Genomic DNA, 22,622 nt, shown 5'->3' with positions numbered 1-22,622 from the left:
AGCCCCTGGAGGAGCCGCTACAATCCCAAAAAGACTCAAAAATGGGAATTACGGATTTAATTTCCACCAAGTCCAAGTCCTTACTCCCCAAATTTCCTGATTAGCCATTAATTAGTCTGTGCTAATTACCGCGGGCCACTGCGGAGCCCCTGGAGGAATCGAGCCGCTACAATCCCAAAAAGACTCAAAAATGGGAATTAAGGGTTTAATTTCCACCAATTCCAAGGTGCTCCAAACCTCCCCAAAGTTCCTGATTAGCCATTAATTAGTCTTTGCTAATTACCCTGGGGTCGCTGCGGAGCCCTGGAGGAACCGGAGCCCCTGGAGGAGCCGCTACAATCCCAAAAAGACTCAAAAATGGGAATTACGGATTTAATTTCCACCAAGTCCAAGTCCTTACTCCCCAAAGTTCCTGATTAGCCATTAATTAGCCTGTGCTAATTACCGCGGGCGCTAGAGCGCGATCCTGCCGCGCTGGATGTCCTGGAAGGCGGCGGCGCTCAGCGGCACGTAGGAGCGGCGCGCGGCGTCGCGCAGGAAGAGGCGGTCGCGCACGAGGCCGGGGTCGAAGCCCTCCTTGACCAGGTTGCTCTTGCACTGCTTGAAGGTGCCCGTGATCTCCAGCGCCTCCTGGGGACGGGGACGGGCACAGGGCACGGCGGCGTTGGCAGCGCCCAGGCAGGCCGTGCCAAGGTGCCAGCCGGGGACGCGGAACGGCGGCGGTGACGCGGGGATTGGGGCGTGTGGGGTGACTTGGGCGTGGGGGACCCCCGTTGGCATCAAGTGACCCTCGTTGGGACATGGTGACCACCATTGGCACAGGGTGACCACCATTGGGACATGTTGATCATGATTGGCACCAGGTGACCACCATTGGGACATGGTGACCACCATTGGCACCAGGTGACCCCCATTGGCACAAGGTGACCCTTGTTGGGACAAGATGACCCTCATTGGCACCAGGTGACCACCATTGGCACAGAGTGACCCCCGTTGGCACCAGGTGACTCTCGCTGGCACCAGGTGACTACCATTGGGACATGGTGACCCCCATTGGCACCAAGATGACCCTCATTGGCACCAGGTGACCACCATTGGCACAGAGTGACCCCCGTTGGCACCAGGTGACCACCACTGGGACATGGTGACCACCATTGGCACCTGGTGACCACCACTGGGACATGGTGACTACCACTGGGACATGGTGACCACCACTGGCACAAGGTGACCCCTGTTGGCACCAGGTGACCCTCGTTGGGACATGGTGACCACCATTGGCACCTGGTGACCACCACTGGGACATGGTGACTACCACTGGGACATGGTGACCACCACTGGCACAAGGTGACCCCTGTTGGCACCAGGTGACCCTCGTTGGGACATGGTGACCACCATTGGCACCTGGTGACCACCACTGGGACATGGTGACTACCACTGGGACATGGTGACCACCACTGGCACAAGGTGACCCCTGTTGGCACCAGGTGACCCTCGTTGGGACATGGTGACCACCATTGGCACAGGGTGACCCCCAATGGCACCAGGTGATCATGATTGGCACCAGCTGACCCTCGTTGGGACATGGTGACCCCCATTGGGACAGGCTGACCCCCGCTGGCACAAGGTGACCCTTGTTGGCACAAGATGACCCTCATTGGCACCAGGTGACCCCCATTGGCACCAGGTGACCACCACTGGGACATGGTGACAACCATTGGGACAGAGTGACCCCCGTTGGCGCCACGTGACCCTTGTTGGCACTAGGTGACCTTCATTGGCACTAGGTGATCACCATTGGCACCAGGTGACCCTCATTGGCACCAGGTGACCCTCATTGGCACCAGGTGACCCCCATTGGCACAGGGTGACCCCCGTTGGCACAGGGTGACCATTGTTGGCATGGGGTGACCCCCATTGGCACCAGGTGATCATGATTGGCACCAGGTGACCTTCCTTGGCACAGGGTGGCCACCACTGGGACATGGTGACCCTCATTGGCACCAGGTGATCACCACTGGTGTCAGGTGACCCTTCTTGGCATGGGGTGACTCCCACTGGCACCAGGTGACTCCCACTGGCACAGGGTGACCCTCGCTGGCACAAGGTGACCCTCGTTGGCACAAGGTGACTTTCACTGGCACCAGGTGACCACCATTGGCACAGGGTGACTGCCATTGGCACCAGGTGACCCCCCATTGGCAGGGGGTGACCCCTGTTGGCACCAGGTGACCCCTGTTGGCACAGGGTGACCGCCACTATCATGGGAAAGGGGCAACCTCAACACCCTCATCGGAGCGATGCCGTCATCGGCACAGGGTGACACTGAGTGACCGTCACCGGGAATGGACGGGTCAGGAATGGTGCCACCAGGAATGGTGCCACCAACAAGGGGGTGACTCCCCCACGCTGTCACCAGGGCACCCCCAGCGCCGCTACTGGCACGGGGTGACCGATGCCACCGTGGGAAACCGGGGGGACGCCAGTGCTGTGACTGGAAGTGGAGGAGCCCTGAAGACCCCTCCAACCCAAACCCTTCCATGATGGAACTGGAGGAGCTCTGAGGACCCCTCCAACCCAAACCTTCCATGATTCCACCTGGCCATGGCCAGATCTGGGTGAACTCTAAAGTCCCCTCCAACCCAAACCATTCCATGATTCCATCTTGCCATGAGTGCAACTGGAGGAGCTCTGAAGACCCCTCCAAGCCAAACCATTCCATGATTCCACCTGGCCATGGCCAGATCTGGGTGAACTCTAAAGTCCCCTCCAACCCAAACCCTTCCATGACTCCACCTGGCTGTGATGGAACTGGATGAGCTCTGAGGACTCCAACCCAAACCATTCCATGATGGAACTGGAGGAGCTCTGAAGACCCCTCCAAGCCAAACCATTCCATGATTCCACCTGGCCATGGCCAGATCTGGATAAACTCTTAACTGCTCTTCCAACCCAAACCACTCCACGATTCCACCCTGCCATGATGGAACTGGAGGAGCTCTGAAGTCTTCTCCAACCCAAACCATTCCATGATTCCACCCTTCCATGATGGAACTGGAAGAGCTCTGAAGACCCCTCCAACCCAAATCTTTCCATGATGGAACTGGAGGAGCTCTGAGGAACCCTCCAACCCAAACCCTTCCATGATTCCTGCCAGGATGGAACTGGATAAACTCTAAAGTCCCCTCCAACCCAAACCATTCCATGATTCCACCCTTCCATGACTGCAACTGGAGGAGCTCTGAAAACCCCTCCAAGCCAAACCCTTCCATGATTCCACCTGGCCATGGCCAGATCTGGGTGAACTCTAAAGTCCCCTCCAACCCAAACCCTTCCATGATGGAACTGGAGGAGCTCTGAAGTCTTCTCCAACCCAAACCATTCCATGATTCCACCCTTCCATGACTGCAACTGGAGGAGCTCTGAAAACCCCTCCAAGCCAAACCCTTCCATGATTCCACCTGGCCATGGCCAGATCTGGATAAACTCTTAACGCCTCTTCCAACCCAAACCATTCCATGATTCCACCCTTCCATGACTGCAACTGGAGGAGCCCTGAAGTCCCCTCCAACCCAAACCCTTCCATGATTCCACCTGGCCATGGCCAGATCTGGATAAACTCTTAACTCCTCTTCCGACCCAAACCACTCCATGATTCCATCTTGCCGTGACTGCAACTGGAGGAGCCCTGAAGTCCCCTCCAACCCAAACCATTCCATGATTCCACCTGGCCATGATGGAACTGGAGGAGATCCAGTGCCTCTTCCAACCCAAACCCTTCCATGATTCCACCCTGCCATGATGGAACTGGAGGACCTCCAGTGCCTCTCCCAACCCAAACCCTTCCATGATTCCACCTGGCCTCCAGTGCTGGACCATCTCCATCCCAAGGCCAGCCCCCCTCCCCGCAGCCCCCAGGAGCCCCCGGGGCGGGGGTCCCGCTGACCTGGATGCGGATGAAGCGGGGGGCGGCGTAGGCGGGCAGCGTGTCCTGCGTGAAGGCGTAGAGTTTGTCACCGTCGAAGGTGGCCCCGTCCTTGAGGCGCACGGCGGCCATGCCACAGCGGCCCTCGCACCCTGCCAACATCGCCCGGGGTCACCTGGGGCAACCTTGGGATCTTCTTGAAGCCCCCTGGGCTACTGGGGGTGGGATTGGGTGGCCAAACGTGTTTTGAGTGGGTTTGTCCTGGTTTTGGCACTGCGGAGGCCGCTGGGGTGGTGGTGGAGGAACATTCTGTGCCCAGAACCATGCTGGGTGCTCATTTTGGGTGAACACTCCCTATTTTTGCCTCTTTTGTGGCCACATGGACCCAACCCAGCACCTGACACTCGCTTTGGGCAACCAAGTCCCATTTCCACCATTTTGGGGGAACTTTGGGCCGTTGTGGGGGATGTTTTGTGCTCAAAACAACTCTGGGTGTTAAAAGCCCCTTTTGAAGCTTCTTGGTGGTGCCTCAGAGCACCTGGGGACGCCTCAGCCACCTCACACTCCCCCAGGTCCTTATCTTGGCGGCACTCACCCGGCACGGCCACGCCGTAGACGTTGACCTCCTGGATGAAGCTCACCAAGCCCAGCGTGGCCTCCACCTCCGTCGTGGCCACGTTCTCCCCTTTCCACCTGGGGAGGAGAAGGCACGGAGCCCTGAGCGGGGATTTGGGCCGGCACCGACCGCTCGGACACGCGGGAGCGCCGGAGTTACCGGAAGGTGTCCCCGACGCGGTCCTGGAAGTAGATGAACCTCTGGCTGTCCATCATGAGGAGGTCGCCGCTGTTGAAGAAGGCGTCGCCTTTGGCCAAGACGTCCCTGAGGATCTTCTTCTCGGTCTTCTGCGAGTCGCCGGCGTAGCCGTGGAACGGGGTGTTCTTGGTGATCTTCATCACCAGCAGCCCCGTCTCACCTTCGGGGAGGAAGAGGAGGCTTGGAGGCTGCACAGCCCCTGCCGTGGCTTCTTCCAGGGGTTCCTGGTGGCTTCCAGACGCCAGGAGGGTGGTGGCCAGGGCTGCGAGGTGGCTTTGGTGCATCTCCAGCCCCCGAGAGGGCCCTTACCGGGTTTGGTGGGGATGCAGAGCCCGCGCTCGTCGCGCACGGGCTCGTCCTGCTCCACGTTGTACCTGATGAGCTCGAAGGGCGCGAAGAGCTGCAGGGGAGGGACAAAGCTGGGCTAGAAACAGGCAGGAGGATTTCCTTCCCGGGGAAATTTCCAGAATTTCCTTCCCGTGGAAATTTCCTTTCTGTGGAAATTTCCAGAATTTCCTTCCCGTGGAGATTTCCAGCATTTCCTTCCCATGGAAATTTCCTTTCTGTGGAAATTTCCAGAATTTCCTTCCCATGGAGATTTCCAGAATTTCCTTCCCGTGGAAATTTCATTCATGTGGAAATTGCCAGAATTTCCTTCGGGTGGAAATTTCTAGAATTTCCTTCCCGTGGAAATGTCCAGAATCTCCTTCTCGTGGAAATTTCCAGAATTTCCTTCCCGTGGAAATTTCATTCATGTGGAAATTGCCAGAATTTCCTTCCGGTGGAAATTTCTAGAATTTCCTTCCTGTGGAAATTTCCTTCTTGTGGAAATTTCCAGAATTTTCTTCAGTGGAAATTCCCAGCATTTCCTTCAGTGGAAATTTCCAGAATTTCCTTCCGGTGGAAATTTCTAGAATTTCCTTCCTGTGGAAATTTCCTTCTTGTGGAAATTTCCAGAATTTTCTTCAGTGGAAATTCCCAGCATTTCTTTCCTGTGGAAATTTCCAGAATTTCCTTCTCTTGGAAATTTCCAGAATTTCCCTCCTGTGGAAATTTCCTTCTCGTGGAAATGTCCAGAATTTCTTTCTCATGGAAATTGCCAGAATTTCCTTTCCATGGAAATTTCCTTCCTGTGGAAATTTCTAGAATTTCCTTCTCATGGAAATATCCAGAATTTCCTTCTCATGGAAATTTCCTTCTTGTGGAAATTTCCAGAATTTCCTCCCTGTTCCGGCTGTGGTCTGCTGTGATTGGTCTCTTCCAACCCATGGGAACACCCCCAATCCCGACATTCTGGGCATTAAAACCATTTGGTTTTAATTGTCCTTAATTTACATTTTTTTCGTTGAAATCACTAAAAATAAATGTGATTTTAAGTTATTTAAATAAGGTTCAATCTGATCCATGCTAACGGTGAATGAACTCATGGTGGCATCTTCCAAATGCAGGAGCTGGGGGATGACACGATGGGAAAAAAGGGGGGAAAATCTGATTTTCGCAGCTTTTGTTCCGTCCAAGCTTTTGCTCAAAAATCTGATTTTCGCAGCTTTTTCTCACAGGTGGGTCGGGGCTGAGACGTGGCACCAAAGGGCCACAGAGATGACCAGGTCCCCATGGACACCCCAAAATCAGGCTGCACGTCAACACTGTTGAGTCAATGTTGGCCAATCAGGTGGAGGAGACTCATTTTGGGTGTGGAAAGGGCATTTTGGGGACTCTGCTGTTGTCCAGCCCAACCTGACGGGTGCTGTTGGCTTCCCCTGGAGATGTCACTGTTTGCTCCACCACCAAGAGGTTCCTCCAAGGTTTAACCCTTCCTTGGCTGAACCCCAGCTGAGGAGCCACACTGGGCCCCTCAAGGTGCCGCTGCTGTCCCCACGTCCCACCCCGAGGAGGACGTTCTGTTCTCACCTTGATGAACCGGTTGGCCCTGCCCACGGCGCCGACCTTGCCGGTGTAGTTGATGAAGCCGGCGTTGCCCTCGGTGGCTCCGTAGAACTCCCAGACGGCCACGGGCCCGAAGCGCCGCAGGAACTCCTTCCACACCTCGGCCCTCAGGCCGTTGCCCAGGGCCATGCGCACGCCGTGCTCCCGGTCATCGGCGCGCTGGGGGTGACACGGGGACAGGGCCACCTTGGGGTGTGACCGGAGCGTGGCCGACCCCTCGGGAGGGGGTTTGGGGTGGGCGGGGCCTCACCTGGGGCGTGTTGCACAGGTAGCGCATGAGCTCGCCCACGTACTGGATGACGGAGACGTTGTAGCGGCGGCAGTCGGGCCAGAACTGAGAGGCCGAGAACTTGGACCGCAGGACACAGGTGGCTCCTGGGGACACGGCACGGGGACGGTGACCCCGAGGCTGGCCAGGTGGACCTGCCATGGTCAGGGCTGGAGAAAACCCCCCCAGACCCCTCCAAGCTGCCCATGTGGGTACAGCCAGGACACACCTGGGCCAGTTGGACCTGCCATAGTCAGGGCTGCAGGAAGCCCCCAAGCCCCTCCAAGCTGCCCATGTGTGGACACGTCTGGGACACACCTGGGCCAGGTGGACCACGATGGTCAGGGCTGGAGGAAGACCCCCAAGCCCCTCCAAGCTGCCCATGTGTGGACACGTCTGGGACACACCTGGGCCAGGTGGACCACGATGGTCAGGGCTGGAGGAAGACCCCCCAAGACCCCTCCAATGTTGATCCACCTGCATAGACATGACAAGGACACACCTGGCCCAGGTGGACCTGTGATGGTCAGTGTTGCAGGAAGTCCTCCAAGAGCCCTCCAAGCTGCCCATGTATGGACACAGCTGGGACACACCTGGCCCAGGTGGACCCACCATGGTCAGGGCTGGAAGAAGATCTCCCAAGGTCCCTTCCATCAGCACTGACCCATCCTCATAGACATGGCCAGGACACACCTGGGCCAGGTGGACCTGCCATGGTCAGGGCTGCAGGAAGCCCCCAAGCCCCTCCAAGCTGCCCATGCTGACCTGTCCATGTGGACATGGCTGGGACACACCTGGCCCAGGTGGACCTGAGATGGTCATGGCTGGGGAAAGACCTCCCAGGACCCCTCCAGTGCTGACCTGCCTGTGTGGACACCTGGCCCAGGTGGACCCACAATGGTCAGGGATGGAGGAAGCCCCCCAAGACCCCTCCAATGTTGATCCACCTGCAGAGATATGGCCAGGACACATCTGGCCCTGGTGGACCTGTGATGGTCAGCATTGCAGGAAGTCCCCCAAGACCCCTCCAAGCTGCACATGTGGGCACAACAGAGACGAACCTGGCCCAGGTGGACCCGCCATGGTCAGGGATGGAGGAAGACCCCCCCAAGACCCCTCCAATGTTGACCCACCCACATGGACACAGCCGGAATCACACCTGGCCCAGGAGAATCCACCATGGTCAGCATTGCAGAAAGACCCCCAAGAGCCCTCCAAGCTGCCCATGCTGACCTGTCCATGTGGACACAGCCAGGACACACCTGGCCCAGGTGGACCTGTGATGGTCAATGTTGCAGGAAGTCCCCCAAGAGCCCTCCAAGCTGCACATGTGGGCACAGCTGGGACGCACCTGGGCCAGGTGGACCCACCATGGTCCAGGCTGGAGGAAGATCCCCCAAGGTCCCTTCCATCAATGCTGACTCACCCACATGGACACAGCCAGGACACACCTGGCCCAGGTGGACCCACCGTGGTCAGTGTTGCAGAAAGACCTGCCATGTTCAATGTTCCAGAAAGACCCCCAAGACCCCTCCACGCTGCCCATGTGGGCACAGCCAGGACACACCTGGCCCAGGTGGACCCGCCATGGTCAGGGCTGGAAGAAGATCTCCCAAAGTCCCTTCCATCAGTGCTGACCCATCCTCATAGACATGGCAGGACACACCTGGCCCAGGTGGACCCGCCATGGTCAGGGCTGGAAGAAGATCTCCCAAAGTCCCTTCCATCAGTGCTGACCCATCCTCATAGACATGGCAGGACACACCTGGCCCAGGTGGACCCGCCATGGTCAGGGCTGGAAGAAGCCCCCCAAGCCCCCCACCCCTCTCCAGGATCTCCTCCCACAGCTCCCGGCGGTGCCCAGCTCACCGGTGGTGCCCGAGGTGTAGATGTACATGGCCCTGGAGCTGGCGGTGACGCCGGCGCGGTGCTCGGCGGGCGGCGGCTCCTCGGGCGCCGCCTCGATGGCGGGCAGCAGCGCCTCCACGCCCGGCGTGGGCGACGCCGCGCTCATGTAGAACACGGCCACGCCGGCGCGCCGCAGCTCGGGCAGAACCTCCTCCACGGCCTCGCGGAGCTCTGCGGGACAGACGGACACGGGGTGACCCTACAGGGGCACTGGGCCAGGTGGGCACACCTGGAAGGGGTGGGCGGGCCGAGGTTCCCAGGTGGGCACCTCAAGGTACCCCCAAATGGGCACCTGCTCAGGTGGGCACACCCGGAGTGGGTGGGCGGTCCGAGGTTCCCAGGTGGGCACCTCAAGGTACCCCCAAATGGGCACCTGGACAGGTGGGCACACCTGGAAGGGGTAGGCGGGCCGAGGTTCCCAGGTGGGCACTCCAAGGTACTCCAGGTGGGCACATGCTCAGGTGGGCACACCCAGAATGGGTGGGCGGGTCAAGGTTCCCAGGTGGGCACTGTAAGGTACCCCAAGTGGGCACCTGGTCAGGTGGGCACACCCAGAATGGGTGGGCGGGTCACCCAGACACCCCGAGCACCCCAAAAGGGGGTCCCAGCCAGCCAGGCCCCTCTGGGATCCTAAACGGGGTCACCCCAAAGGGAGCCCCGATCCCGTGGGTGCACCTGGGGGTGACACAGAGGGACAGCCCTGTACAGGCTGTGACACACAGTGACACAGGGACAGCCATGTCCAGCCTGTGACACACAGGGACACAAGGACACACCCAGGGACACACAGGGACAGCCCTGTACATGCTGTGACACGCAGGGACACGCCCAGGGACAGTGACACACACAGGGACACATGGGGACAGCCATGTCCAGGCTGTGACACACAGTGACACACACAGGGACACGCCCAGGGACAGTGACACACACAGGGACACACCCAGGGACACCCAGGGACATCCCTGTACAGGCTGTGACACGCAGGGACACACCCAGGGACAGCCCTGTACAGGCTGTGACACACAGTGACACACACACACAGAGGGACAGTGACACTCAGTGACGCACAGTGACACACACCCAGGGACAGTGACACACACAGGGACACACGGGGACAGCCATGTCCAGGCTGTGACACACAGTGACACAGGGACACACCCAGGGGCACACGGGGACAGCCCTGTACATGCTGTGACACACCCAGGGACAGTGACACACACAGGGACACACGGGGACAGCCATGTCCAGGCTGACACACAGGGACACACACAGGGACAGTGACATCCATGGAGGGACAGTGACACACACACACAGAGGGACAGTGACACTCAGTGACACACAGTGACACACACACAGGGACAGTGACACACCTGCAAATCCCCCCATTCCACATGCACTCACCGGGGCTGGCACAGACCAGGGTGGCCTTGGTGGCCACAACCCCCTCAAGTCCCCAAAACCCCCAAACCCTCTCCTGTCCCCTCTCACCAGGGCTGGCAAGCACCTTGGTGGCCTTGGTGGCCACCAAGCCCCCCCAACACTGCACTGTCCCCTCTCACCAGGGCTGGCAAGCACCATGGTGGCCTTGGTGGCCACCAAGCCCCCCCAACACTGCACTGTCCCCTCTCACCAGGGCTGGCATACACCTTGGTGGCCTTGGTGGCCACCAAGCCCCCCAAAAACCATGCTGTCCCCTCTCACCAGGGCTGGCAAACATCATGGTGGCTTTGGTGGCCACCAAGCCCCCCAACACTGCGCTGTCCCTTCTCACCAACGCTGGCACAGACCACGGTGGAGCAGCACAGTGGCCTTGGTGGCCACCAACCCCCTGAACACCCCAGTGTCCCCTCTCACCAGCGCTGGCAAGCACCATGGTGGCCACCAAGCCCCCCAAAAACCACGCTGTCCCCTCTCACCAGGGCTGGCAAGCACCAGGGTGGCCTTGGTGGCCACAACCCCCTCAAGTCCCCAAAACCCCCAAACCCTGTCCTGTCCCCTCTCACCAGGGCTGGCCAGCAGCACAGTGGCCTTGGTGGCCACCAAGCCCCCCAAAAACCACGCTGTCCCCTCTCACCAGGGCTGGCCAGCAGCACGGTGGCCTCGGCCGCCTCCAGCGCGTGCCGCAGCGCCCGGCCCCTGACGTTGCAGTTGAGACAAGCCATGGGGCAGCCCAGCTTGGCCAAGGCCAGCCACGTCCACAGGTAGGCCGGCTCGTTGGGCAGGAACACGGCCACGGTGCGGCCGCCGCGCAGGCCCAGCCGCCGCCACAGCGCCCACGCGGCGCGGTTGCTGCGGCGCTCGACGTCCTCGAAGGTGTAGACCTCGTCCTGGAAGAGCAGCAGCGGCCGGCGCGGCCGGAGCCGGGCGTGCTGCCGGAACACGTCCAGCAGGGTGGTGGCCGGCCGGCCGGCCAGGCGCCGGCGGCAGCGCAGCGATGACCGCGCCATGGTGGCGAAGAACGCCAGGTCCTCGCGCAGGAATGGCACCCAGCGGGCTGCGGCCAGCGGAACCAGCACCAGCAGCACGGCCAGCAGGGCCACCAGGGCCGGCAGCACCGCCATGGCCAGCAGCGCACCGCGGCCGGTGGCCAAGGTCCGCCGGGCGACCTTTGGGCCGCAGTGGCGGTGGTGCCGGGGTCCGGAGGTCGCCGCTCTTTGGTTCGTGCTCTCTGTTTGCTTTCCTTCCTTCTCGCCGATTGTTTTCTTCCCTCGCCCTTCCCCGCCCCCGGGAGTGGCTCCGCGGGCGGGCGGCTGCCACGGCCCGGTGGCTGTGCCCGCCCGGCCATCTGTCTGTCCGGCTGGCTGGCTGTGCCCGCCCGGCCGTCTGTCTGTCCAGCTGTCCGGCTGTCCAGCCTCGCCCGGCCATCTGTCTGTCCGGCTGGCTGGCTGTGCCCGCCCGGCCGTCTGTCTGTCCGGCTGGCTGGCTGTGCCCGCCCGGCCATCTGTCTGTCCGGCTGGCTGGCTGTGCCCGCCCGGCCGTCTGTCTGTCCGGCTGGCTGGCTGTGCCCGCCCGGCCGTCTGTCTGTCCGGCTGGCTGGCTGTGCCCGCCCGGCCATCTGTCTGTCCGGCTGGCTGGCTGTCCGGCTGTCCAGCCGTCCACCCTCTGCCAGCCTGGCTGTCCTTCTGTCTAGACTCTGCCAGCCTGGCTGTCCATCTGTCCGGCCTCTGTCCGGCTATCCAGCCTCTGTCAGCTGTCCGTTTGTCCAGCCTGGCTGTCCCTCTGTCCGGCCTCTGTCTGTCTGTCCGGCCTGGCTGTCTGGCTATCCAGCCTCTGTCAGCTGTCTGTCTGTCTGTCTGTCCTCTGTCCGGCCATCCAGCATGTGCCACTGCATCTGTCCATCTGTCCGGGGTCTGCCCGTCTGTCCGGCCTCTGCCAGCCTGGCTGTCCGTCTGGGACACCCCGGGGACACCCTGGGGACACCTCCGGGGCACCCTGGGGACACCCCGAAGCAGGGACACCTCTGAAGCAGGGACACCCTGGGGACACCCCTGAAGCAGGGACACCTCGGGGACACCTCAGGGACAACCCCAAAGCAGGGACACCCCGGGGACACCCCGGGAACACCGCCAAAGCAGGGGCACCGCGGGGACACCTCGAAGCAGGGACACCCCGGGGACGTTTCGGTGACACCCCGGAGACACCCCGGGGACACCCCAGGCCGGGGGTTGGGCGGCGCAGCCCGCAAAAGGAGGCGCAGGTCCCACCGAGATTCGAACTCGGATCGCTGGATTCAGAGTCCAGAGTGCTCACCATTACACCATGGGACCGCCCGGGACGCTCCGCGCCGCTCCCTCCGCCAGGAAAAAGAGACCGCGGGCCGCCCCTGCGGGAGGGGGCGCGGAGACCCCCGGAGCGGGCTGGGAAAAGAGGAAAAGGGGGAAAAAGTGAAAAAAAGGGGGAAAAAAAAGAGAAAAAAGGGGGAAAAGTGAAAGAAAAGAAGAAAAGGGGAGTCGCCCGAACAGGGACTTGAACCCTGGACCCTCAGATTAAAAGTCTGATGCTCTACCGACTGAGCTATCCGGGCTCTGCAGGGCCGAGCCGCGGGCCGCCGGGAAGGGCGATCGGGGGGAAAATCTGAGAATTTTGGGGCGAATTCTGAGGATTTGGGGAAAAATCGGGGGATTTGGGGGAAAAAACTTCGTGGTTTTCGGGAGAAACGCGAGGATTTGAGAAAAAAATCGAGCTGTTTTTGGGGGAAAACCGTGGGGTTTTGGAGAAAGAGAGGAGGATTTGGGGAAAAAATCGAGAGGTTGCAGGGAAAAACCCGAGGTTTTAGGAAAAAAATACCAGCTGTTTTTGGGGGAAAACCGTGGGGTTTTGGAGAAAGAGAGGAGGATTTGGGGGAAAAAATCGAGAGGTTGCAAGGAAAAACCCGAGGTTTTAGGGAAAAAATACATCGAGGTTTCGGGCAAAACCCGAGGTTTTGGGCAAAACTATAGATTTTAATGGGAAATCAGGAGGATTTGGGGAAAAAAATCGACAGATTGTAGGGAAAAACCCGAGCATTTAGGGAAAAAAAAAAACAAACAAAACAAACAAACAAACAAAAAAAACCCCAAAAACCTCGAGGTTTTCGGGCAAAACCTGAGGTTTTGGGCAAAACCACGAGATTTTAATGGGAAATCAGGAGAATTTGGGGAAAAATCCGAGGTTCTGGGGGGACACTCGAGGTTTTGGAGAAAAACCCGAGGTTTTCGGGAAAAAAAAAACCCGAGATGTTAGAGAAAAACTCGAGGTTTTGGAGAAAAACCCGAGATTTTAGGGAGAAACCCGAGGTTTTCGGAAAAAAAAAAAACCCGATATTTTAGAGAAAAACTGGAGGTTTTGGAGAAAAACCCGAGGTTTTAGGGCGAAACCCGAGGTTTTCGGGAATATTTTTTTCCTTTTGGGGCAGGGAGGCGGCAGAGTTCGGCGGAGCTGCCCCAGACAGAGAACGGAATGTGGAATCGGAGATTTTTTTGCTCGAATTTAACCGCAGACGTCCTCAGCTTTCTCCCCAAACGCATTTCCGTGCAGGGGAATAGGGAAATGACTCGATTTGGGTTTTTCCCAAAAAAACCCGAGAGCTGTTTGTTGCCTTCCTGCTCCCCGAGGGAGGGATTTCCGGGGTTTGCTTCAAAATAATTTTTTTACTATTGCTACTACTATTATTAATAATAATAACAATAATTATGATAATAATAACAACCATAATAATAATAATTTTAAATAGGTATATTAAAATAAAATATAATATATAATAATAGAGCAATATATCCCCCCTCATATTTCCCAACATTTTCTCCCCTCATGCTTCCCACTATTTTCACCCTCTTATTTCTCATTTTTTTACCTAATTTTCCACCTCTTTCCCCCTTCTTATTTCCCATTTTTCCCCTCACGGTTCCAATTTTTTTAATAATATATAAATATACTAGAATAAATGATAAATAGCATTATTATTATTATTATTATTATTATTATTATTATTATTAATTATTATTATTACTATTATATCCCCACAAGGACCATTGGTGCACAGGCCCTTGCCAGAGGCCGCTTAGCACGGACTGCTCACATTTCCCAACATTTTCACCCTCTTATTTCTCTTTTTTTACCTCATGCTTCCTGTTATTTTCACCCTCACATTTCCTGAAATTTTCACCCTCATGTTTTCCACCATTTTCACCCTCTTATTTCTCTTTTTTTACCTCGCATTTTCCACCCTTTCCCCCCCTCACATTTCCTGACATTTTCACTCTCACATTTCCCATTTTTTATCTCCTGTTTTCCACCCCTTTTCCCCCCTCACTATTCCCAGCATTTTCTCCCCTCACGCTTCCCTCCATTTTCACCCTCTTATTTCCCATTTTTACCTCACGTTTTCTGGCCTTTCCCCCCCTCACTTTTCCCACTATTTTCACACTCTTGTCCCATTTTCACTCTCACATTTCCCATTTTTTATCTCCTGTTTTCCACCCCTTTTCCCCCCTCACTATTCCCAGCATTTTCTCCCCTCATGCTTCCCTCCATTTTCACCCTCTTATTTCTCTTTTTTTACCTCATGCTTCCTGTTATTTTCCCCCTCACATTTCCTGAAATTTTCACCCTCATGTTTTCCACCATTTTCCCCCTCTTATTTCTCTTTTTTTACCTCATGCTTCCTGTTATTTTCCCCCTCACATTTCCTGAAATTTTCACCCTCATGTGTTCCACCATTTTCACCCTCTTATTTCCCATTTTTACCTCACGTTTTCTGGCCTTTTCCCCCCTCACTTTTCCCACTATTTTCACACTCTTGTCATTTTATACCTCTTGTTTCCACCCTCTTTCCCCTTCACAATTCCTGACATTTCCACCCTCACATTTCCCATTTTTCACCTCACATTTTCCACCCTTTTCCCCCCTCACTTTTCCCACTATTTTCACACTCTTGTCATTTTATACCTCATATTTCCACTATCTTTCCCCTTCACGTTTCCCATTTTTTACCTCATATCTTCCACGCTCCTTCCCCTTTACATTTCCTGCCATTTTCACCCTCACATTTCCTGAAATTTTCACCCTCATTTTTCCCACCATTTTCACCCTCTTATTTCCCATTTTTTACCTCACATTTTCAACCCTTTTCCACACTCACATTTCCTGCCATTTTCACCCTCACATTTCCTGTTTTTTACCTCACATTTTCCACCCTTTCCCCCCTCATATTTCCCAACATTTTCTCCCCTCATGTTTCCCATTTTTTACCTCACATTTTCCACCCTTTTCCACACTCACATTTCCTGACATTTTCACTCTCATATTTCCCGGTTTTTACCTCACATTTTACACCCTTTCCCTCCTCACATTTCGCAACATTTTCTCCCCTCATGCTTCCCTCCATTTTAACCCTCTTATTTCCCTTTTATTACCTCACGTTTTCTGGCCTTTTCCCGCCTCACTTTTCCCTCACTATTTTCACACTCTTCTTATTTTATATCTCTTGTTTTCCACCCTCTTTCCATTTTCACCCTCTTATTTCCCATTTTTTACCTCACATTTTCCACCCTTTTCCACACTCACATTTCCTGACATTTTCACTCTCATATTTCCCGGTTTTTACCTCACATTTTACACCCTTTCCCTCCTCACATTTCGCAACATTTTCTCCCCTCATGCTTTCCTCCATGTTCACCCTCTTGTTTCCCATTTTTACCTCACGTTTTCTGGCCTTTTCCCCCCTCACTTTTCCCACTATTTTCACATTCTTGTCATTTTATACCTCATATTTCCACTATCTTTCCCCTTCAGGTTTCCCATTTTTTACCTCATATTTTCTACCCTCTTTCCCCTTCACATTTCCTGCCATTTTCACCCTCACATTTCCTGTTTTTTACCTCACATTTTCCACCCTTTCCCCCCTCATATTTCCCAACATTTTCTCCCCTCATGCTTCCCTCCATTTTAACCCTCTTATTTCCCTTTTATTACCTCACGTTTTCTGGCCTTTTCCCGCCTCACTTTTCCCTCACTATTTTCACACTCTTGTCATTTTATATCTCTTGTTTTCCACCCTCTTTCCCCCTCATGTTTCCCATTTTCTTACTTCACATTTTCCACCCTTTTTTCCCTCATGTATCAGTTCCTTCTTCCCTCACATTTCCGCTCTTTTCTCCCCTCATGTTTCCCGCCCTTTTCTCCCCTCATGTTTCCCGCTCTTTTTCCTCTCACTTTTCCCATCTTTTTTCCCCTCACATTTCCTATTTTTTACCTCACCTTTTCTGCCCTTCTCCCCTAATGTTTCACGCCCTTCCCCCCTCACGTTTTCCCACCATTTTTTCCTCTCACATTTCCCACCCTTCTTCCCTCTCACATTTTCCACTCTTTTTTCCCCTCACATTTTCTGCCCTTTCCCCCCTCACGTTTCCTCCATTTTCTCCCCTCATGTTTCCCTCCATTTTCTCCCCTCATCTTTCCCTCCATTTTCTCCCCTCATATTTCCCTTAATTTTTGTTCCTCACGTTTCCTGCCTTTTTGACCTCTCATGTTTCCCAGCCCTTTTTCCCTCACATTTCCTTTTTCCCCTCAGGTTTCCCATTTTTTACCTCACATTCCCCATAATTTTCTCCCCTCACGTTTCCCTTCATTTTTGCTCTTCACGTTTCCCGCCTTTTTAATCTCTCATGTTTCCCACCCGTTTTTCCTTCACATTTCCTTTTTCTCCTCATGTTTCCCTGTTTTTTTCCCTCAGGTTTCCCATTTTTTTACCACATTTCCCTTTATTTTCTCCCCTCATGTTTCCTCTCCATTTCCCCCCTCACATTTCCCTCCATTTTCTCCCCTCACATTTCCCACTCATTTTTCCCTCACATTTCTCATTTTTTACCTCACATTTCCCACTCATTTTCCCCTCATGTTTCCCTTTTTTTCCCCCTCACATTTCCCTTCATTTTTTCCTCTTACATTTCCTGCCTTTTGACCTCTCATGTTTCCCATCCATTCTTCCCTCACATTTCCTTTTTCCCCTCAGGTTTCCCAGTTTTTTCCCTCAGGTTTCCCATTTTTTACCACATTTCCCTCAATTTTCTCCTGTTACGTTTCCAGCTCTTTTTCCTCTCACATTTCCCACCCACTTTCCCCTCACATTTCCCATTTTTTGCCTCATTTTTTCTGCCCTTCCTCCCTCACATACTCCTCCATTTTCTCCCCTCACGTTTCCCTCCATTTTCCCCTGTCACATTTCCCACCATTTTCTCCTCTCACCTCAGGTTTCCCATTTTTTACCACATTTCCCTCAATTTTCTCCTGTTACGTTTCCAGCTCTTTTTCCTCTCACATTTCCCACCCACTTTCCCCTCACATTTCCCATTTTTTGCCTCATTTTTTCTGCCCTTCCTCCCTCACATACTCCTCCATTTTCTCCCCTCACGTTTCCCTCCATTTTCCCCCGTCACACTTCCCACCATTTTCTCCTCTCACATTTCCCACCATTTTCTCCTCTCACATTTCCCACAATTTTTCCTCACACATTTCCCACCCTTTTCTCCCTCATCTTTTCCATTTTTTGCCTCACCTTTTCTGCCCTTTTCTTCTCACATTTCCCACCCATTTTCCCCTCATGTTTCCCGTTTTTTTGCCTCACTTTTTCTGCCCTTTCCCCCCCCCGTTTCCCTCCATTTTCTCCCCTCATGTTTCCCTCCATTTTCTCCCCTCATGTTTCCCTCCATTTTCTCCCTTCACGTTTCCCACTGTTTTCTCCTCTTATGTTTTCCACCCATTTTTCCCTCCCATTTGCCATTTTTTACCTCACCTTTTCTGTCCCTTTTCCCCCTCACATATTACACCATTTTCTCCCCTCATGTTTCCCTCCATTTTCTCCCCTCATGTTTCCCTCCATTTTCTCCCCTCACGTTTTCCCCCCTTTTTCTCCCCTCACATCTCCTGCTTGTTTGTCCTCTCATATTTTCCACCTGTTTTTTCCTCACATTTCCCATTTTTTCCCTCCTGATTCCCAGTTTTTTCTCTCACGTTTCCCAGTTTTTACCTCACATTTCCCTCCATTTCCCCCCCTCACATTTCCCGCCATTTTCTTCCCTCACGTTTCCCGCCATTTTTCCTCTCACATTTTCCGCCCTTTTTTCCTTTATCTTTCCCATTTTTCCTCTGACATTTTCCGCCCTTTTTTCCTTTATCTTTCCCATTTTTTACCTCACCTTTTCTGCCCTTTTCTCCCTCATGTTTTCCACCCACAAATTTGGATTTTTCTCTCAAGTCTTCTACTCCTGCTGGGTGTCTCCGTGTCCATCGACCCCGCTGTTGCCTTGGGTTAGGTGATATTTGGTGCATTTAAATGAGAATGATTTAAAAATTTTAATTTCTATTATATTTTTATATAAGATTATACTTTATATAATAATGTTAAAATAGTTTTTTAAGTGAATAGGGTTAGGGTTAGGTTCAAGGAATATTTGGGATACTAAAATGCAAATAATTTGAATATTTAAATGAGAATTTTGGTTAGGGTTAGATTTAGGGTTAGGTTTAGGATTAGGATTAGGGTTTTGCTTAAGGTTGGGGTCAGGTTTAGAGGATAATTGGAATATTAAATGTGAATAATTTGAACAATCACGTTGGAATTTGGGTTAGGGTTAGGGTTAAGGTCACAGTTGCAGTTTGTAAATATTTGGAATATTAAAATGCAAATAGTTTGAATATTTAACAGGGATTTCATTTTTAAAAGCAAATGTTCCAAAGTGTTCAGGTTAGGGTTAAAGTCATGGTTTGGGTTAGGGGAAAATTGGAATTTTAAAATTATAATAATTTTAATATTAAACTGGGAATTTAATTTTGAAATGTGAATATTCCATAGGGTTAGGGTTAGGGTCAGGGAATATTTTGAATATTAAAATATATTTTGAATATTAAAATAAAAATAATTGGAATATTTAAATGGGAATTTGGGTTAGGGTTAGATGTAGGGTTAGTGTTAGGGTTTTGGTTTAGGGTTAGGGTTTTGTTTGGGGTCAGGGTTAGGTGAGAATTGGAATATTAACATGGGAATAATTTGAATATTCCAATTGGAGTTTTGGTTAGGGTTAGGGTTAAGGTCACAGTAACAGTTTGAAAATATTTGGAATATTAAAATGAGAATAATTTGAATATTTAACAGATATTTAATTTTTAAAAGCAAATATTCCAAAGTGCTCCAAAGGGTTAGAGTTAGGGTTAGGGGTAATTGGAATTTTAAAATTATAAACATTTGGATATTTTATGGGGAATTTAATTTTTAAACGGAATATTTCAAAAGGTTAGTGCTAGGGTCATGGTCAGGGCTATGGCCAGTGAATATTTGGAATATAAAAATGAGATTTATTTGAGTATTTAGCAGGGAATTTAATTTTTAAAAGTGCATATTCCCAAGGGTTAAGGTTAGGATTTGGGTTAGGGGATAATTGGAATATTAAAATTATAATATTTTAAGTATTTAACAGGGAATTTAATTTTTAAATGGAATATTCCAAAGGGTCAGAGTTCAGGTTAAGGTTAGGCGATAACTGGAATTTTGAAATGAGAATATTTTGAATATTTAACAGGGAATTAAAGTTTAGGGAAATTTAGTGGTTTGAGGTTTGGGTTAGGGTCATTGTCAGTGCCAGGGTAAGGTTAGGGGATAATTGTCATACTAAAATGGGAATAATTTGAATATTTAAATTTGAATTGGGGTTAGGATAAGGATTAGGGTTAGGTTTAGGGTCATGGGCATAATTAGGGTTGGGATTAGGGTGAGGTTTATGGTCAGTAAATATTTGGCCTATTGGAATGAGAATTATTTGAATATTTAACCCAGAATTTAATTTTAAGTGTGATTATTCCAAAAGGTCAGGGTTAGGTTTAGGGTTAGATTCAGGGCTACAAACAATGAAAATCTGGAATATTAAAATGACAATTATTTGCATATTTAATAGGATATTTAATTTTAAAATGTGAATATTCCATATATCTCTCCCTGTCTGTTTCAAACCCTCACAGGCCGGATCCCCAGACCATTCCCACCAGATCCTGGCTGGAAGAACGGGAAAAGATTCCTGAAAATTTTCAAGGGAAGGGTAAGGATTAGGGGACAATTGTAATATTAAAATAGGAATAATTTGAATATTTAAATAATAATTTCTGTTTGGGTAAGGATTGGGGTTAGAGTTAGGCTTAGGTTTAGGGTTAGTGTTTGGGTTAGGGTCAGTGAATATGTGAAATATTAAAATTATAATTATTTGGATGTTTAACCTGGAATTTAATTTTTAAATATGAATATCTCAATGGATTTGGGCTAGGGGATAACTGGAATTTTAAAATGAGAGTAACTTGACTATATAACTGAAAATTTGAGTTTTAAACACGAATATTCCACAGGTCCCTCCCTGTCTGTTTCAAACCCTCACGGGGCGGATCCCCAGACCATTCCCACCAGATCCTGGCTGGAAGAACGGGAAAAGATTCCTGGAAATTTTCAAAGGAAGAGTTAGGGGACAATTGTAATATTAAAATAGGAATAATTTGAATATTTAAATAATAATTTCTGTTTGGGTAAGGATTGGGGTTAGAGTTAGGCTTAGGTTTAGGGTTGGTGTTTGGGTTAGGTTCAGCAAATATTTGAAATAGTAAAATAAGAATTATTTTAATATTTGACAGGGAATTTAATTTTTAAATGTGATTTTTTTCAAAGGGTTTGGGCTAGGGAATAATTGGAATTTTAAAATGAGAATAATTTGAATATATAACTTGAAATTTAATTTTTAAACACAAATATTCCTGGCGGTTTCAAACCCTCACGGGGCGGATCCCCAGACCATTCCCACGGGATCCAGGCTTAAAGAACAGGAAAAGATTCCTGGAAATTTTCAAGGGAAGGGTTAGGGTTAGGGTCAGGGTTAGGGTCAGGTTTTGGGTTAGGGTTAAGGTCAGTGAATATTTGAAATATTAAAATTATAATTATTTGGATGATTAACCTGGAATTTAATTTTTAAATATGAATATCTCAATGGATTTGGGCTAGGGGATAACTGGAATTTTAAAATGAGAATAATTTGAATATATAACTTGAAATTTAATTTTTAGACACAAATATTCCTGGCGGTTTCAAACCCTCACGGGGCGGATCCCCAGACCATTCCCACGGGATCCAGGCTTAAAGAACAGGAAAAGATTCCTGGAAATTTTCAAGGGAAGGGTTAGGGTTAGGGTTAGGGTTAGGGTTAGGGTTAGGGTTAGGGTTAGGGTCAGGTTTTGGGTTAGGGTTAAGGTCAGTAAATATTTGAAATATTAAAATTATAATTATTTTTATATTTAACCTGTAATTTTATTTTTAAACATGAATATTTCAAAGGGTTTGGGCTAGGGGATTATTGGAATTTTAAAATGAGAATAATTTGACTATACAACTGAACATTTAATTTTTAGACACAAATATTTCACAGGTCCCTCCCTGGCAGTTTCAAACCCTCACGGGGCGGATCCTCAGACCATTCCCACCAGGTCCCGGCCAGAAGAACGGGAAAAGATTCCCGGAAATTTTCAAGGGAAGGGATCCCAGGAGCTGCTTCTCCTCGACGTCGAAGAACTGGAGCACGCGCCGCTCCTGGTCCAGCAGCACCCCGAGCACGCGGCAGCGCCCGGAATTGCGCTGCAGCTTCCCGCCCGGCAGCCGGAATTCTCCCTGGGAATACCGCAGACCTGGTGCCGCCTCCTCGGGGATGGAGGGGAGGGAACCATCCCGCGGGGGATCCGGTGTGGGGTCCGGGATGGAATTCGGGATGGAATTTGGGATGGGTTCAGGGATGGAATTCGGGATGGGATCCGGGGTGGAATTCGGGATGGAATTTGGGATGGAATTCGGGATGGGATCCGGAGTGGAATTTGAGATGGAATTCAGGATGGGATTGGGGATGGAATTTGGGATGGAATCTGGGATGGAATCTGGGATGGAATCTGGGATGGAATTCAGGGTGGGATCTGGGGTGGAATTTGGGATGGAATTCGGGATGGAATCCAGCATGGAATTTGGGATGGAATTTGGGATGGAATTCGGGATGGAATCCGGGATGGAATTTGGGATGGAATTTGAGATGGAATTCAGGATGGAATTCGGGATGGAATCCAGGGTGGAATCTGGGATGGAATTTGGGATGGAATTCAGGGTGGAATCCGGGATGGAATCTGGGGTGGAATTTGGGATGGAATTCGTAATGGAATCTGGGATGGAATTTGGGATGGGATCAGGGATGGAATCCGGAATAGAATTGGGGATG

At 51.7% G+C, this 22,622-nt stretch overlaps 1 protein-coding gene and 2 non-coding genes across 3 annotated transcripts; all 3 read right to left on the bottom strand.

Annotated features, from left to right (window-relative positions):
• Positions 1-358: 358 nt before the first annotated feature.
• On the bottom strand, positions 359-11,546 carry LOC120505330 (very long-chain acyl-CoA synthetase-like). The gene is made up of 9 exons (XM_039715721.1): positions 10,934-11,546; positions 8,821-9,030; positions 6,934-7,058; positions 6,648-6,842; positions 5,046-5,136; positions 4,698-4,896; positions 4,518-4,615; positions 3,944-4,074; positions 359-630 (listed from the first exon to the last, which is right to left on the bottom strand). The coding sequence occupies exons 1-9, from the start codon at positions 11,418-11,420 to the stop codon at positions 454-456; spliced, it is 1,713 nt and encodes a 570-aa protein (XP_039571655.1). The 5' UTR covers positions 11,421-11,546; the 3' UTR covers positions 359-453.
• A 1,008-nt stretch (positions 11,547-12,554) lies between these two features.
• On the bottom strand, positions 12,555-12,626 carry TRNAQ-CUG. The gene has a single exon. It is a non-coding gene; the product is annotated as a tRNA-Gln (tRNA).
• A 184-nt stretch (positions 12,627-12,810) lies between these two features.
• Positions 12,811-12,883, bottom strand: TRNAK-UUU. Its single transcript has one exon. It is a non-coding gene; the product is annotated as a tRNA-Lys (tRNA).
• Positions 12,884-22,622: the final 9,739 nt, after the last annotated feature.

This window comes from Passer montanus, unplaced genomic scaffold (genome assembly GCF_014805655.1).
Source record: "Passer montanus isolate IOZ18808 unplaced genomic scaffold, ASM1480565v1 scaffold341, whole genome shotgun sequence".
NCBI classification, from domain to species: domain Eukaryota; kingdom Metazoa; phylum Chordata; class Aves; order Passeriformes; family Passeridae; genus Passer; species Passer montanus.
This window is presented reverse-complemented; position numbering and strand designations above follow the sequence as displayed.

Coding starts and splice junctions, on each gene's coding strand:
- LOC120505330 (XM_039715721.1), bottom strand. CDS start 11,420: ATGGCGGTGCTGCCGGCCCTGGTGGCCCTGCTGGCCGTGCTGCTGGTG. Junction 4,616..4,697: donor CGCGTCGGGGACACCTTCCG/GTAACTCCGGCG, acceptor TCTCCTCCCCAG/GTGGAAAGGGGAGAACGTGG. Junction 631..3,943: donor CCCGCTTCATCCGCATCCAG/GTCAGCGGGACC, acceptor CCCCGTCCCCAG/GAGGCGCTGGAGATCACGGG.